The sequence below is a fragment of the Rhipicephalus microplus genome, chromosome 8 (assembly GCF_043290135.1).
Source record: "Rhipicephalus microplus isolate Deutch F79 chromosome 8, USDA_Rmic, whole genome shotgun sequence".
In the NCBI taxonomy this organism is placed as follows: Eukaryota; Metazoa; Arthropoda; class Arachnida; order Ixodida; family Ixodidae; genus Rhipicephalus; species Rhipicephalus microplus.
This window is the reverse complement of record NC_134707.1, coordinates 126854659-126873162: the sequence shown is the minus strand read 5'-3', so window position 1 is coordinate 126873162 and position 18504 is coordinate 126854659. Positions and strand designations below refer to the sequence as shown.

At 43.9% G+C, this 18504-nt stretch overlaps 1 protein-coding gene across 3 annotated transcripts in view; it reads right to left on the bottom strand.

Moving 5' to 3' along the window:
* LOC119164560 (locomotion-related protein Hikaru genki) overlaps positions 1-18504 on the bottom strand; it is a 34576-nt gene that overhangs the window by 12779 nt on the left and 3293 nt on the right. For 2 of the 3 annotated variants that reach the window (XM_075872579.1, XM_075872580.1), the window contains exons 2-3: positions 13756-14016; positions 5268-5603 (exon numbers count right to left, since the gene is read on the bottom strand). In XM_075872579.1, the coding sequence (XP_075728694.1) occupies positions 5268-5603; positions 13756-14016 (597 nt within the window). The remainder of the gene's footprint in view (positions 1-5267; positions 5604-13755; positions 14017-18504) is intronic. The other variant, XM_037416779.2, reaches the window with a different exon arrangement.

The following is an 18504-nucleotide window of genomic DNA, read 5'->3' as shown; positions in this document are numbered from 1 at the left end:
TGGTCCCAGCTTCTGAGTTCTTCTTCGTTGCTTTCATACCATACCTTGGCAGTGCCTCTCAAGCAAAACAGCACATTAGCCAACTGAAGTGTGGGATCCCATCTGTTGAGCACACTCACTCGTTCAAACATGGCCAAACAATCGTCAACGTCAACGTCATCAGTCCCTCAGAATGTACTGGGATCCTTAAGTAGCGTGAAAACGTATGGTTGTGACGCCATGTTCGTCGGAGACGCGGACGTTCATGCGAAGGGCTCAGCATTGGCCATGGCTGAAAAACCGATGCGACATCCGCTGCGGAGCTCCGTTGCCTAACGGTTACCCAGCCCTTCTCACCAATATGTTACAGAGTCGGTGACTTCTGTACAAAATATTTTTACACAGGAAAAGCCACAAGCAAGAGTCACAATGGCTGATTGGCAAGCTCGCGCACCTCTGAGCTGATTGTGTCTTTCTTCTTCCTTTACTTCATTTCTGTAATAATATTGGCAATTTCGCATCGTGAAAGCCACGGGGGCTGTGAAACTGTTAGCTCTTCTGTCAGGCAGCGGAACTTCTGATCTCGTTTGTTAAAGGAACATTAGTTTTGAATGCATTCTTTTAAAACAGTAACAAAAGCTGGTTCTATGTTGCTCCCAATTTTTAAACAAGTTTTATTTACAAGTCCTGAAATGTGAAAGGTAGTCATTACAGTTATTTTTTGAAAGCTGGGACGAATCGTTACATTACCGTTACTTTTAACGTTTCAATCAAAATACACAATGTGAGAGTCCTGAGGCAAAACAAAGTGGCCATATTAAGACGCACATCTAAACGCATAACATTTACAAACTAACATTGCCTAGAGTCGTTTATATGTAGAAAAAAAATAGGAATTAACTCCCATACATTGATTTTTCAGAAAAACCTGCCATACTACATATATGTATAAATGTATTTATGTGCTCGTCTATGACAAGTCCGAGACATCTCGCATTTTCCGCGACGGTCATCAAATGCGCAGTCAGGATACTGGGCTCCAGGTATTCGAAAATTGGAACATTCAAAAGCTTCCCACACGTGCCATTTGAAATACATTTCTTGAACAGAAAACCGTAATACTTTAGCCGCTTCATGACTGCTGACCCAATATCTTTATATGAATGAAAAATAATGTCCAAAACACATATGAACCACTCGCTTAAGTACTTGGCTTGCAGGAAGGGAACATATTTTTGTGTATTTATTTCTCTGTTTTCCTATCTTTTTCTTCTTTCTGCCCTGTTTTCCATTTTTTGCTTCTGTTTCTCTTTTTTATACCTCCTTCTTTCTGTCTCTCGCTGTAGTCGTTCTTTCGCCGTCTCTCTTTGTTCGATCTTTCTTGTCTTTCTTTCTGTTTTGCTTCTTCTCTTTGTCTTTTTCCCCCTCCCTCTCTCTGTATCTCTCTATACTAGTTCTCCTCATCTCGTTTCTTTTCTCCTCAACCTCAATCTCTCTCCCCAACTATGTTGAGCTCTGCCAGCGTGCGCACCTGTCGCTGAGAAGCACCGAGCTAGTAACTTACTCAACCGCCCAATTCATTAGACTGGCTTTAGAATAAACGTTTTGAGAGAAAGGTGTATACGAGTCGATGGAAAGTGAGCCAGAAGAGCATATTTTCACGGGTCCTGACGCGGACGAAGGGAGCGCCCTGGGTGTTCTGGTTAACTATTTAACTATTAGTATTTAATAACAATTACCTTTTGTACGTGTTTTGTGTATGTATTTATGCTTATTTTTCTTTATTGTTATTGTATTTGTTTTAGGGATTTTTTTGCTTATTTATTTATAATGTTTTGCACTATAGATATGCCCCTCTTATTGAGTTCTCATTCATGTCTCCATTTTTTTCCCTACTGCATCTTTTCCTGTAGAACTGTTTTTTATTTTGTTTGCCATTTTTCAATATATATTAACAATGTTTTAATTTGCAAGTTTATTGTACAACTAGAACCTCCCTATGTAATACCCGATTGGGCCTTTAAGGTATATATGGATATAAAAAACTACTTAATGTGCAAAACTTGTGGCCACGTGAAAGTAAAGCCAACAAGACACTGACATTGATAGCGCCGAACAGAGCGTCAGCCATCGGTAAACTGACAAGCAGCGAAATGCGGTGGCATTTATTTACGTGTCGTCGAATATTCCAGCCTTATCACTGGTCTGCGCACAAGCTCTCGAATAATATCGAGCGTTCGCGTCTTGTGGGTAATCAGAATAAAACGATCTACAATGACCGCGAGCCTTCTTGAACATTCAGGTAAAGTTTGCGCTGAGCATTCTTGACCTACGCTTTGTTGGCGATATCCAAATCAAACAAAAGGCATAATGAAAAACGCGCGTGGAAATATTGTATTGACAAGGTGGTTTTAGTTAGCGCCCCTTTTCAAATAACAAAGCCCCTACTTGATGTATCCACTCTAGAGAAAATTGTGAATTCTTTAGTGCAGTGTGTTTGTCATAAGTTCTTGGTCTGTATTGAATAGATTCCACCTCGCAGCGGTGGTCTAGTGGCTAAGGTACTCGGCTACTGACCCAAATGACGCGGGATTGAATTCCAGCTGCGTCGTCTGCAATTCCGATGGAGGCGGAAGCGTTGTAGGCCCGTGTGCTCAGATTTGGGTGCACGTTTAAGAACCCCAGGTGGTCTAAATTTCCGGAGCTCTACACTACGGCGTCTCGCATAATCATATCCTGGTTTTGGGACGTGAAACCTCACATATCAATCAATCAATCAATCAATCAATCAATCAATCAATCAATCACTTGATTTCAAGTACCATGTATGTTAATAAGTATCATAATATAAAGAAGTGAGTAACCAAGTAAATAACACACTCGCCTCCGGGCCGTGGATACAAGGATTCGAATTTTACCTCTCCAATTTTCCAAGGCAATATTTTTCTGTCTTTTTTTTCTCTCATTGTTTATGTCTCTCTCCGCACTCGCTTTCTCGCCTATCCCACTTACTGAATCTCAAGATAGACAACAAATCAGTACATGTTCACAGCAGAAGAAAAAAGAAGAGAACGAACAGAGCCAGTGGCCGTTGATTATGAAGGTAACTTTTTCCACTATGACAGCATTCTTCAGGTAAGAATGTTGCGATAAAAAAACTGACTGTTGTTCCTCTGTATTGTGGTCAGCCTTGGTGCACACACTTCCCCGAATTCCTGGTGGGTTCCTTTAAATGAAAACCAAGATGCATCGCAGTCAACTGACGGGCCACCGGTACATACTCGCCCCTCACAGGGTGACCCGTCAGCCCTATTCTGCATGATGCCACCAGCGTGGGCCAGCTCAATGCCATTGAAACTTTACAGAGGTAATGCCGATCACTTTGCTATTCTCTCGTGAACTGAATATACGAACAGCGCAACCTAAAAGTAGTTACAGTGTAGCTATGGAAGCTAAGATACAAGAACCGAAAGATACTATTCTTGTATCTTTGCTTCCGTAGTTACACTGTGATTACTGTTAGGTTGCGCTGTTCATATATTCAGTTATGTCCTACCAACTTGCAAAGTTTGCACGCTCCATAACTCTCGTGAACGTTACGAGTCGCCGTTACGCTTCTACCAATTCTCAGTGGAACGGTTGAATTTCTCTGGTCTTCTCAGAAAGAACTAGTTCCTTGAACGCATTTTTTGGAAGGAAGTTTTGCAGCACACTGAGGGGCACTAAAAGAGGAAAACAATTCTGTTTTCCTATCAATACACTACTGCTTCATGGTACCGAAAAATACAACACTTCCCCCACAAGAAGACGCTCAGTAAACGAGACAACACAGGAAAAATTGTGGTTGGTGACCTCCCACATCATTGGCAATGACGTCACATATTTTGAGGGTGCCTCCTGAGTCTTAGGTAGTTTTTAATTGGTAAAAGAGGAAGTGCATTGCCCGCTGAAGGCACTACACACTTACTACGCCAAGTTTAAGGCAATTGCTGTGTATAGGTGCCCAAATGCGCTTTCACATCAGTTACGTGCCACGCGACAATGGTGGCACAAAAATTAAAAACAAAACTCTGAACCTAATTTTCACCTCCTTAATAAACCTATGATGCAAAATTACTGATATTGGAGTTCTAACAGTACGAAATATTACTATAAGCATATTTATTCTTTCTGTTTATTGTCTCTTTAACCCTGTAAAGGTATTTATTGGACGGCCATTGCTGCAGCGCTATAAGAATAATAATGATAAAACTACGTCCCAAAGCCCCAACATGATTGTGGAGGAGGCCGTAGTGGAGGGCTCTAGGAATTTCGACTACCAGGTGTTTTTAGAGTACACTGACATCGCACAGTGCATAGACCTCTAAGCCATTTCGCTTCCAATAACCTGCAACGGCTGCAGCCAGGATCCAACCCACGATCTTCGAGCGAAGAGACAAGCTCCGTAACCGCTGCATTATCATGGCAGACCAGTGCAGCGCGCAATCTCAGCACAAATGTCATTTCTACCGAAAAAAAAACAAAAGGGATGACCCACTAAAAAGGTGCTGTAATGAACGATTCAATAGAACATTCCAAAGCTTTCCTAGAATGCAGCTGTAGCCGAAAAACAGAAGAATAATCTACTTTTAGCACCTAAACTCAGTCGAAATTGGGGAAGGTAGTACTTAAGTGAACGTACAACAAACCAAACACAATTCATACGGTATTGCAAAACAAAGCCGACATTATGGCCAAAACATACTAGGCGCTTTCAGGGTCATATTTATAGGCACTGTCTTGTATGAAGCTTTTAAGGCAATATTTAAATCGATACTACATTATCTGGTGTATGCCCCGCAGGTGCGTAGAACCACGTCTCTCCGACCTAAAACAGTAGACATATGCATATTCAAAAGAAGAACAAATAAAATGCACTTACGTTTACAATATTCTCTAATGAGAATTTAAGCGTAATGCCTTTCCGATAAGTTGAGGTGCGACTGCCTCACTATTTGGGAGGCCGTGGTAGACATAGCGGACAGCATTCCACAGCAGCAGCCTCTGACAAACACCCGTTAATACAATGCTTTACTTTCATGGTTTTCCATGCATGGTTGACCCATAGCTATTTCGTGATCTTGTGGACGAGGCATACTTAAAACTACAGGTATCTAAAATAGTTGTCTCATGGGCAATGGAGATACGCAGTAGAACGCGGTATCCTTTCTTGAGCGTGTACCAAATTTCTTGCAGCTTTATAGGTGTTTTCCTATACTGCAGAGGTTATTAAAACATTTTCGACGTACCTGATATCTTGATTTTGATGGAGTGATTCATGCCATCAGGCGTTTCGCAGCGGTAAGTCCCAGAGTGCTCAGGTAAAGTGCGGTTAATCTGCAACAAGTATACGTTTTCGCCAAGATCTGCTGGACCTTCCTGGGCCCAGGCGAGAGTGGCATCACGCGGGACAGTTCCGTTATGAAGCCAGGTAACGTTGCCGCGTTGCCGAGGGTAGAGACACTTGAGTAGCAAGGTTGTCTCAGGTCGAACCACCAAGCTGTCATTGTCGTCCGCAGAGGCCAGCTCGTCGCCGATTAGCCCATGGTAAAGTATGGATGGCGTCATGTCCGTTTTGTTGCCCGCTGCATAATTGGAATAGAAGGAGCTATGAGAATCTTAAGTTTACATTGAATCTGCGACACAGTCACAATTACGTAAACTGCAGTCACTACGATTTTAGAAAATAAGGCAACTGTTCACACAACAAAAGGCTGTGAAGATACAGCGGTGAGCCAAGGAGCCCGATTATGTACATCGAGACAAGGCTGAGAAACGAGAAAGACAACAGCGGCTGCTAGATGACACCGAAGGAATGGAAGACCTACGCCAACTATGACGTGTCCGTACAATTTCGAGAGGCGTGAACGCTTAGCTATAGCATGAGTTCGAACTTCCGTTTCGTGTCTGTGACTGTCTGTCGTTTATTTCAAACCTCTTTTCACTTACTACAAGGTGGACCCAATAGAGCATCCCCAAGATAAAGGTCCACATTCACAAATGCTTTTCGACTCAGAACTCGACCTCAAGGGATCCTTGAGGTTTTATCGTTGCCTATTCTGACTTGAAAAGTCTCATGAATCCTAGAGGTCGAGTTACGAGTCCGGGAGCATCTGTGAATACGGGATAATGCCTAGTGAGGATTTATAGAAGCAACCGAAAAACAACCCACACCACCTAGCTAAGGCCTAGAGTGAAGCAGCCAGAGTAATCTCCAAAATCATCTTGTTTAGTTCTTTCAAGCCTTGCACGCCTTAGTGCGAGCTGCGCATTTTTTTCTAAAAGAGCGTATAGTACACTTTAGAAATACGTGAGCAAAATAAATGCTTTCGCTGCTGGCAATATAGTAGAGCCTGCTCCAACATTTTTTTTGCCGGCGTACACAAGTCAATAACATACAACCGAATAAAATTGTGACTGGAATTTAATCTTTCACTATCCTCCGTATCATAGGATAAAATTTCGGTTTCGCTCATATAGAATAGATTATCTCATTTGGGCTCCCATAGGCTCCTAAAAAAAGTATAAATATAGCAATATTTTGTGACAGTATTAACACCATCCTGGTGCGTCTGTTGGTATTATCTTTTGTTGAATAGGGGTAACAACAAACACGGGACATCAGAAGGAAGTACTCCTTCCTGGCGAAAGTCCATTAGGTTGGACCATTGGCAGTGTCAATCTGCGGATGTACGAGGTATTAATGACCGATAAAAACACTGGGATTTACATGATGTGATGCCAACCTCATGACGGTGGTTGATACGATGGGATATGTTCTGAGGAATGAATATTGGTTGGTTATAAAGAGTGGAATGATAGAATAATTTGTGAAATGTGTCCAAGCGGGATATTTTACAATAAAATGCCAGAGAAGGAAGGCCTGGGGTGGATTTTGTTATAGTTATACTTGCATTGCGATTATAGTTTGAAATTATTAAAGTGACAGAGTTATTCTCTACAAGTTCTATGGAAGTATTCAAGTTATCGTGATGAGAATCCCACACTGAAGATGCATATTGAAGCTTGCACCTTACTAATTTCTTATATAGGAGGTTTCTTAGGGCTGATGGTGCTTTTTTTTTACGCCGCATGTAGCCTTACGTACGACTGGCGTTATTATAATGTATTCGATATGAGGTGCCCAAGATAGGTTCAACGTGATAATAATACCCAAGAATGTATACAAGCTGACCGCGTCAGGCGGATGGTTGTTCTCTCAGGGGGGTGTTGGCTGTTCTTGTTACGTGCATCACTTTACGTTTGTCAATGTTTAAATCCACTCACCATGTGCTTCACCACGCTGCCATGGTGTTAAGATCGGATTTAAAGAATTAACGGTCATTACCACTGGTTATTTTATGAAAAGTAACGCAATTATATACGCGAAGATGAGTGTTAGAAGAAATAGAAGACGTGAGGCCGTTATTAAAAATAAGGAACAAAAGCGGACCATGGACTGAACATTGTGGTACGCCTGAGTGCACCGCCGCAGATGACGAATTTTGATTGTTAGCATTAACATATTGACCTATGTCAGATAAAAAACACTCCATTCGCTTGAGTAAATTACACAAGAGGTTTAGTAGGCTCATTTTCATTAGTAGTAGCTGGTAAAAGAGTGTCGAAAGCCTTATTAAATCTAAAAAAAACGCAGTGGGAGCGCCATGACCGAGGTCCCGCCGTGGTGGTCTGGTGGCTCGACTGCTGATTCGCAGGTAGCGAGATAAAATCTCGGCTGCGGCAGCTGCAATTTACATGAAGCCGAAAATGCTGTACGCCCGTGTGCTCACACTCAGCTGCACGCGAAAGAACTGCAGGTCGTCAAAATTTCCGAAGCCCTTCACTATGGTGTCTCTCATATACATATGGTGGTTTTGGGACGTTAAGCTCTGAATATAATTTAATCAAGCTGTATATACCACTGTGGTGAACCAATCCTTAACTTCGTTCTTGCAAGGGAGCTGAAGCTCGATGGAAACGTCGCCACGTAACATATGAAAAGATGAAGGCTCGGGAACCTCCCCAAGTCACCCCTATCTGCTTCGTTGACACTTGTGACAAAGTGTTTGAACGCCAAGAAAGACACACGAAAACCCCAGGCAGAGCACAAAATGAGTGCGCCCTTTTCCCCACCCATCTGCTGGGACATGGAGGGTTAAGAACAATCCTTAGAAATGCGGTACAAATGTTTTAACAAAAAGTGCTTTATGCCAGAGTCATGGCTCCGCCGACGTACTTTCATCACGAATATAATAGTGTATATATAATAGTGTATATATATACAACAGAGTGCAAAGAAAAGAAATGATATGCAGAAGCTCTTTCGCACACGTCAAATCAATGACCATCCAAACAGCAACGCGTGGCTATAACTATTACAACACAATGCGCATTCAGTCAAGGGTGCGCTAACGGCAAGTCGTTTATATACACCATATACCATTTCATTGTCCTCACACCTCCACAGATTCAGTGCGTTTTCGCCATCAGTAGCGAGATGACGCGACGAGTGCGCGTTGGGCCCGCTCGTCATCGTATCTCGCGTTTCTCAGAGCGGCGCCTCCGCGAAGCGTGGTCTCTCCTGCGCGCGCCCTTATCAGACTCATGTTTTGAGAGAGTGAAAGATAGTTCGCTCGCTGCCACAAACGCATTTACGAAAGAAGTACGCTGCTCACACACGAAGCAAGCGTTGTGAGAACTGTCCGTGCTTGTCATGTGTATACTTGGGCGTTTGTTTCGTGCACCTTTCTTTCTGTTCATACAGCGCGCTTAAAATGTCAAGCTCTGACCGTTCTTATGCAGTGCTCGCCCTGTGTGTGCTAATTTACAGTGCGCTTACTGTTTGATGTTCCCGTTGCAAGCTTCGAGGTGCTTTCGCTTGCGGTTCTTCGCGTGACTTTGAAATTAGTGGCTGGAGCAGTGATATGTTTGGCCTTATGGCAAAACAACGCAAAATAAGCGCTCAAGTTCTTCGGCGAAGAGGTATTTCAATTTCGTGTTTGACCGATTCCTAAATACAGGATCAGCCACTATGTTTGCATACATAACCAAACACACGCGTCGTGTATAAAAGCTTCAAAATACAACATGCAATATTGCAGTAGCAATGTATGGTACAAACGATCGGCTGTCAAAATATGTGACTATCACAACCACTCTGTGATTAAAAGCCAGCCACCTATATCAAAATGACAGATACGTTACTGAGCATATTTCCTTAAGACCACGACGTGGGTGCATAGAAAAATCAAAAGCATTTCATTTGCATAAGTGCTCATAGTTTGAAGCACGCTATTCATTAGACTGAGTGCAATCTATTAAAAAGTTTTACTGACACAAACCGCTATGAACTTTATCGATTACATTGTAGTAATGCACAATTTATTCAATTCGACTAGCATTGTAAAAAGTATGCATTAAGTTATTGAAGTGCGCACTACAGACAGGATATCGACACGGCGTTCAGCGATTACCGGCGAAACTTATGGATATCGCAGTTAACGATCTCATGCCACAATATCTCGCACAACATTTAGAATGCCTGCTTCGCCCCGCCACGGTGGTCTGGTGGCTAAGGTACTTGACTGCTGACCCGCAGGTCGCGGGTTCAAATCCAGGCTGTGGCGGCTGCATTTCCGATGGAGGCGGAAATGTTGTAGGCCCCTGTACTCAGATTTGGGTGCACAGTAAAGAACCCCAGGTGGTCAAAATTTCCGGAGCTCTCCACTACGGCGTCTCTCATAATCATACGGTGGTTTTGGGACGCTAAACCCCACAAATCTTCATCAGAATTCCTGCTTCCCAGAAATGTTACAGTGTAGAGCAACGTCAGCCCTCTGTTGTTACACCAGAAAGCTTACGAAAAAAAATGGTCTTGATGGGTGCGTATTCATTGTGGTAAAAGTTTCGTATATTAAAGTCTGTTACAGGACCAGAGTTAACAAAATTTCTTGGCATTTTGGAGCCCATTTCATGGCATGAAACGTTTCTGTTTTTCTTTTCGGTGTCCTACATCGAAGCCTCAGAGAAAAAAATAAATACTGCATCGGTTTTTCGCATACAAAGTCGTACACATTAGACAAACAGACGTAAATCGTGTGAAAACCGGCACTATAAAAACCGACGACTCGAAAAAAGTGCAGCAACACCCCCAGTAGCATCTACAGGCGTTTGCTTTAGCCAACCTACAAATCCCCACCTCCTCGACGTGTCATAGGAAATTACGCTTCTAATTCATAGCTTCAACCACAAGTCTGGACAAGAAAGCGTCGCTGTTGCTAGAATAAACACTATCACGTACATGTAGATCAATCAAAGAATAAAATTTAAAAGTGCACCGATGAGAACATGCCCAATTCGTTACTGTCTAGTGTGGCACAAGGAAGCCAATGTACAGTTTTGCGGCTTTCTACTTTTTCGCAATCCAAACTTTTCACCATGACAATATTATCCGTTTTCTCCTCATGGGGTACCCACAAGCTCACGCTACGACGGCTGTGATGCACTTTGCATGAAGATTTCAGGTTGCAGAAAGCTGTCACTATTGCAATGAAACCAACATCAAAAGATAACTACAAACTACCGATAAGAAGGTTCATAACTAAATAAGGTTGCTGCCTGCCTATCAGTGTTATATGTGACTACGAAGAAGGTAGTAAATACTTTGGGGTCCTTCGAACACCTACGGATAGCAAACATTGACAGCGAATCGCAACCGAAGCGAGAATCCGGAGTCCCGGCCGTCATGTTGGCGGAGATCATCACGTGCACTTTCGAGCAACAAGTATTTTTTTTTTCAGTTTTCCGGAAACCCGTGATGCAACAAGTGACGGCGAGGGATGGGCCTGCGCTACAACAAATCGTGTTGCTCGTCGTTGTCGCTCATCGCCGTCGCTGTAAAATGGCGTGCATGTCATCGGGCGTGCACGCCATTTGGCATGCATATACCGTGCACTGGCATCGCCCACTGCACGGGCCTCCAGAATTTGGCATCTATACAAATATAACAGCCGGTGCCGGGATCAAATTCATGACCTCCGGGTCAGCAGCCGGGTATACCGCTGCAACACTACTGCGGAGACTGCAAGCAACTTCTGACGCTCAGTGAATTTCACAGCTGACGATTGTCCCATGCGCGACGCCCTCTATTCGACGACCGCTCGCCGATATGGTTTCCGTCCACGGACGTTTCAAACCATCTTATATTATTTACTTTTCTCTCTATCTCTTTTAATTCCTTCTTAGCCTTCCCATTGTGAACCACTGCTGAGGTGTCCCGCTTTGCTCGAGACAGTTGCCGGACTCCAGTTTGTTTTCGTTTCTTCATTTAAAACCACTAAATCCTTACTGCATTTTTCGATGCCAATGTGCCAGACGCATTTTGCAGATCCCGCTGTAAGCTAGTTTTGATCATTACCCACATGCAACAAAAAATGTGAGGCATTTAGCTGGTAAAGTCAAGAATGGTAAAAAGGCGCCAACGCAAACTCGCTGGTCCGCAGAGACCAATTTTGTGACCAGAATTTCATGTACGCCACCGCTGCTAGAACGTTCGGTAAAAGCGGACGTATGATCAGGAACGCTTTTTGGAGCTCATCGTGGGGGTTTGTCGACAAATTTACTAATGTTGGAGAACCACCAGCTCATGCACTGCAAATTAACAACTTTTGTAAAGAAAGCGCACCCGCATCTCAAATATCTCCCCTGGTCTCGTCCTTACGAAAGAAACATATGTCACATTTACCATCTCATCGAAGGCGCGAAAATTTAACATGAATACGTTGTCGACAATTCTAAGCTAAAGAATAAAGTAAACTTATGAGTAGTAAAAACACACAAAAAGGTTAATGACAACGATCTTCAATCAGATTAGGCACAACGAAAATGAGTGGTGAAGGGAAAATCGGCTTTGTGTTTTGAAGATTCAGCCAGTATTTCTAATATTGTGTGGCGAATTACTCCGTTCGCCGTTCTCGCGCATTCGTTGGCAATTGTGTATTTGCGCCTCCCGCGCGCGGGGGTATTACTGTTAAGCGGCTCGTTTCGCTAGTTGGGGCAAGTTCAATCATTCGCTTCGTGGAGAGTTCGAAAAATCACGCAGAGAAGGCGTTTAACAGCGTGTCAGCAGCTAAGTTTTCGCGCCATCAATTGCACTCGATACCCTTCGACATAAATCAAACCAGCTTGAGGTGACGATTGTAGCATGCTACACATAGATGCCAGCATGGGCACCTATCGCGGTTTGCTTATGCGGATTGTCATGCCGTCCCGTTTTTTCAAACAAATGAGCTTCATTGCAAGGGGGAGGCACGCAAAATGCGCACAACAAAAAGGCATGGTGGCACAAGCGCAGTGAATTAGGTGTTCCAGGAAACGACATACACCGGCATCTTATGAGAGTCGTCGCAACGTATGTTGCGCCATGCTATGTTCTCGCGGTCGATACGAGCCGTGGCAGCTATCGCAACCACAATTTTACAACAAAAGTTCACAGTGGTTGCTGGAGCCACACAGCCCCCTACTCCTCCGGTGTCCCTTTCTGCTCCTTGAAAGTGGGCGGTGCGCTTCACCGCTGGAGGAGCTGTCGATGGCAGGTCTTGCAGGCAGGTTCATGTTATCATTTACGCCTTCCACATCAACGAGATGACTATATCGTTTCACTTCAGCTAAAGCGGCATTCATTGCCTTTGCTTGCACTCATTTACTCAATGCTAGAACATGGGATGGGGGATATGTTATGGATTTGTACTTTATACATAACATCACACAAACTGCGAAGGCAAAAAGCCACCGAAAATGGTCATATTACTGCTCTTGCAATGAAAGATAGAGGTTGTTTCACCTGTGACTCCATCTTGCATTCGCAACAGACACTGTGTTTTTCTTGCTTGTTGCTCCTCACATATATTTATTTATTTCAGAAATACTGCCAACCTCTCACATGAGGCCTTAGGCAGGACTGGGCGATACGATATATCCATTCTCGATCTCTTGAACTATTACTTTGGAGTCGTTTCCTTCAGTGAATCCACAAGGTTAGTATTCTTCCGACTTAAACGAAATCCTAGAAAGCGTGTAAGCACTAAGGGTGTTTATAGAGTTCACAGCTCGCATAAGTGTGTGACAGTGCAGCTGCAGGAGCGTTGTGCTGCGGCATCTACATTTATTTCTCTTATAAATAGTGTATCTCCGGTAAATATACCGGTAAATATACCTGCTGTGTGCAATACCTTACATATAAATGAAGCAATATTGAAGACATCTCAACATAGCCGGCACAATGAGGGTGCTTTCGGTGCCATTGTATTGTTTCATCACATCCCGTCAGTTATTTTCTGTAATCTCCCTAAGCACGTACCGACCACCCATACGGTGCCTCCACTCCACCCCCCACTCCACCCCAACAAAATATAAATGAAGAAAAGAAAGAAATAACTGTCACACAAGTGTCTTGCCGGGAGACACGGGTCGCTGGCTGTGTCATGCTTGTAACAGGGACGCAGCGCAGCGTGATTATATTGAACTACGCAACTAAACTTCTCTCTCTTTTCTATTATACTGTGGTAGGGATGTCACACTCAGCTGGCTTCGCACCGCATTGGGTGGACCTCTTACTAGGCTTTTGAGCTGTCACAGCACTTTTTTTGCGCCTTTCCCCAACGAAGCATCAAACAACTGTACACAATAATGGTCAGTGAGGGCTATCGTTTGAGGCTGAGGAAAACCGGTACTTACTCATCATCTGTTCCAATGTAAGAAGTGGCTGGCATCTGGGTGGTTTACTCGACCAACGCTTGGCACCCAGGCAGCGTATCTCCACCGCGCCAATCAACTTGTGGCTGCCAGCAGGAACACATCGAAAGCGAACAACTGAGCCGACAGGCATTGGATCAGACGGCAGGTGCGGAGCCCGATAGCGGCCGCTGTTGTGGGGAGATAGTATCAAGCGGTCGTCAGTAGCGAGGACATCCAGTCCCGGGCAGTCCGCCGCATCATCTACACGAAGCGGACATAAAAACTCATGCTCATTCGCTGCTCACAACTCAAGCTTTCTGGTGCGTTACAGTCGTCGACGTAGAATAAAACACTTATTTAGCCCTATATACACATCTCTCGTCCCGAATACTAATCTGCTGGTTTCCTTGAAACACTATTGGGACTAAAATGCCAACACACACAATGAAACATGACCCCACAGAATGCACAATCAAGGAGCTGTTTAGGGTAATTGTATGAGCAAATCATACAACTTCGCTTAACACTTCTTTTACCTCAGAAATACAGTTACTTCCGAGTTTGTTAAACAGCCAAATGAAGGTGTGTTCAGTTGCGTTAAAACATGGGCGTGATGTTTGTCACACATTTTTCTGAGGTTGGACATGACCAAATGATACACATCTGTGAAAATGTAAATCATGGGCTCAATTACCATCCACGAAGGCTGAGTTTTGATGGCGGCGAAGAGATGTAGCCGTGTACCTAGATCCAGTGAAAATCAAAATTACCGCTGGAAGTGGACTCCAGCATTACCAGGACTGCGGGACCTGTATACCTACTGCCATCTGCAGGTGGCAGTAATGACGTCCTTGCAATAATGAACGGGAAATGGTAAAAGAAATTCATTCTTTTTAAAAAATTAATCGAGTTAGCTTAAATGACTCCGGGGTCTGCACAGCAGAAATCTACTAGAAAAACAATTGGGACACTTCAGTATTTCAGTTCAAACCATCTGGCTTCCCAGGATAGTCGAACACCACCTATTTGAAGTACGTAAGAACCCATTGTAAAATACAACTTTGAGGAGCCACGCGGTTTGTAGTGTGACACTGTGATTTTCACCTGAAATCATTTTGATAACTAGCTTTTTTTTATAAAATGTAATTTCTTCACCTCTCTCCCTTCAGTTACGGAAGGCCGCTGTGACCGACTATAGATGGCGCTACGTGTGAATCTCTCCAAATTCTGGTCATAGTTGTCGAAGTTTATAAAGATTCCACACCGTGGCGTGTTTCAAAGTCGTATTACGGTTTCGCCGCATAAATCTTCAGAAGTTTTATTTATTACCTATATGAGATGTAAAGAAATAATAGAAAACCACGTGTTTGTGTAATAGAGCCACAGAAAAATTGAACGAATTTCTGAGCAACAAAAGATTATGATGGCCGCTCAATTCGTCCAGGTTCAGTGTTCGAACCCAGGACAGACTCCCTTTCGGTGTGGTCCCTTTAACAATGAAGCTTAGCGGAAAGCTAGCCATTGGGAGTGCGAGGGTGAATTCACTGACAACTCGAAGCAGATGATGAAAACCAAGCAACAATAATTGTGGACTACTCACTTTTCCCAGCCTTTTATAGAGGTCGAACAGGGTACATACGTCATCGAAAAACAAGGCGTCCGAGCAAGCGCTCTTTGGCGGCGCCGTTCATTCATGGTGTCTTTATCCGCCCATAGGAGACAGCTTCAAATTTTGAATTATGTTGTTTTTTACTACCATACGAGCTTTTAAAAAGTACGTGTGATATAGAGCGGAGGAGAAAGACACCAACAATAAAAAAATTGGCCCCGTATCTGCATGTAATCTGCAGCTGTCGTCCAAAGACGAGAGTCTTGCGTGTGGAGGGAGTGAAGAAAACATTTATTTGATGTTCTGCGTAAGACAATTGATCAAGGGTATTCCGGAGGCGCTCTGTTAAAGTGCCTCGAGCGTGCAACAGAGGCTCACGAGCGCATCAAGTCATGACACACGTGAGTCATGAGCGTCATCTGGCAGTTTATTTTAGAAAACAAAGCGCATGGCCGTGCGTGCCCATCTCAGAGATGATAAGCTGTAGAACGCGAGGCGATAGGTAGGTGCCACCACCATCTCGTCTTAGCAAAGCATTGGAAACAGTTGATTTTGATGGATATGTGGGGTTTAACGTCCCAAAACCACCATATGATTATGAGAGACGCCGTAGGGGAGGGCTCCGGAAATTTCGATTACCTGGTGTTTTTTAACGTGCACCCAAATCTGAGCACACGAGCCTACAACATTTCCGCCTCCAACGGAAATGCAGCCGCCACAGCTGGGATTCGATCCTGCGATCTGGGGGTCAGCAGCTGAGTACCTTAGCCACTAGACCACCGTGGCGGGGCCGTTGAAAACACTTCCGTTCCATGCAAGCGTTGCATGGTAAGCGCAGCGTGATAAGCGCTACGGTCCTTAAAATTACTTATGTATGCGTTTTCTTGTAAGATATGTATATGCAGAAAATATGCGGGTAATTACGGTGCCCCAGACATGCACAATATTTGCTTTTTAATTGACAATTGCACTAGCATGAACGCTCAACTTAAAGGAACAGTGATCGGTGGTCACTGGGAATGGGGTAGGCCGTTTCAAGTACCCGATGCCGGTAAGAGTGGACAAACAGACAAGTGTACAGAAAGACAGACCAAAATTTTTGCGTCGAAGGTCCCCAAGAAAGACTATCGTCTTTAAAAGCATATCACCTGAACCCCGAGAAGATGCAGTGTTTTTGTTGCCCACAATAATAATGATAATAATAAAAATAATTTAGAGGAACAATTGGCTGTTTCTAAACCATTGTATAATTAGAAGAGACGCCGTACTGGAAGGCTCCTGAAATTTCGACCACCGTGTTGTTTTCTAAGGTGCACCTAAATTAAGTACACTGGTCTCGAGTATTTTCGCCTCGATCGAAAATGCGGCCCCCGCGGCCACAATTTGCTCCCGTGGCATGTAGGTTAGCACTCGAGCACCAAACCAGTAAATTACTACGGTGGTCTTAGGGCTGTCTACAAGATCGTCGGGTAAATGTTATGCAGGCTAACTGGTAGGCGCCTGTGTGATCATCTTAGAGAACACAGGAGGGATGCGAGCGCTATTTTGGCTACTACAGCCAATAGGCTGGGCGTTGTCTGAGATTTAATTGATTCCTGTAACTTCGAAACACGCACGTTCTAAGACGGCTCGGCATCAGTCTCACATGGAATCAATCAAGAAATGCGAAGCATTTTTTAGCGAACTCGAGCGACTTTGAGCGTATCTATCTATCTATCTATCTATCTATCTATCTATCTATCTATCTATCTATCTATCTATCTATCTATCTATCTATCTATCTATCTATCTATCTATCTATCTATCTATCTATCTATCTATCTATCTATCTATCTAGCCATTCGACTTTCAGCTATCCTGGCCGTTTCGATAATGGTATCAATACCAAACTTGGTATGGCATACCATCACTGTATGAAGAACATATTTGACTAGTCATAACATGGAAATCATGACATGTATGTCATGAATGTCACGATTTACATTTAATGGTACAGTAGCACTTGCGGTGGTTTCGTTCACATGGCATGGTGCAAAACTTGTATGGCATGACATGATTGCATGCTGAACACAAGAAATTGACCCTAACGTGAAAATATGACATGCATGTCATGTAACAACATGACTACATACCACGCTCATTACGCGCTCACGGCTGTGTCGCTAGCGTCACATATACCAAATTTGGCATTACGGTATATGCATGGGTGATGAACGTATGTAAGGGGTTGAAACATAATAATCTTGAGGTGCGTGTCGTGTGACATGACTACATGCCATCATCATGATGCGCTGGCAGCCGTGTCGCTAGCTTCACTTATACCGAATTTGGTAGTACGAGACGTGAATGGATGACGAAAGTGTGATACTGGTGCAAACATGATAAACATGAGATGTGTGTCATGTAACAACATGACTACGTGCTACGCTCATGATGCGCTCGCGGCCATTTCGCTAGCTTCACATGTAACGAACTCGGTAGTGCGCGACGCGAATGAACGACACAGGTAAATGACACATCCAAACATGATAATCATGACATGTGTGTCATGTACCACCATGACTACATGCCACACTCACGATGTGCTCGCGGCCATTCCGCTAGCTTTACATATGCCAAATTTTGCATTACGTGACGTGAATGGGTGATGAAGGTATGTGACTGATGCAAACATGATAATCATGAGATTTGTGTCATGTGCGAACATGACCACATACCACAGTCAAGGCTCTAATACACTTTGACGTGATGCGGTGCGCGTGCTTATTGGCACTCATTTCGTCACGTCACGCAAGTGTTGCCACGTAAGGCGCCGCTCTAGCCATATACTCGCAGGCGCGCGCCGCGCTGTGTTGCTTTGACGCATGCGCGTTTCAGCGCGTCCAGCGTTCCTTCATCACGAAAAGAGGGAGATGCTGTTATGGAACGCAGCGTGTCTGGGCAACGCCTCCTCTAGGAAGATGCCTGCCGCATGAGAAAAAAATCAGCTGCCACACTCTTTCCCTCCTTCATTTCGAAAATGTTCTCAGTCACTAGCGTCACCTGTGGCGGACGGTGCAACAACGCAACACTTTTCATAGCCTCCGAAATAGTGGTGCACAGTTGCAGGTCTCGAACAACTCTCGATTGACGCGCCGCTT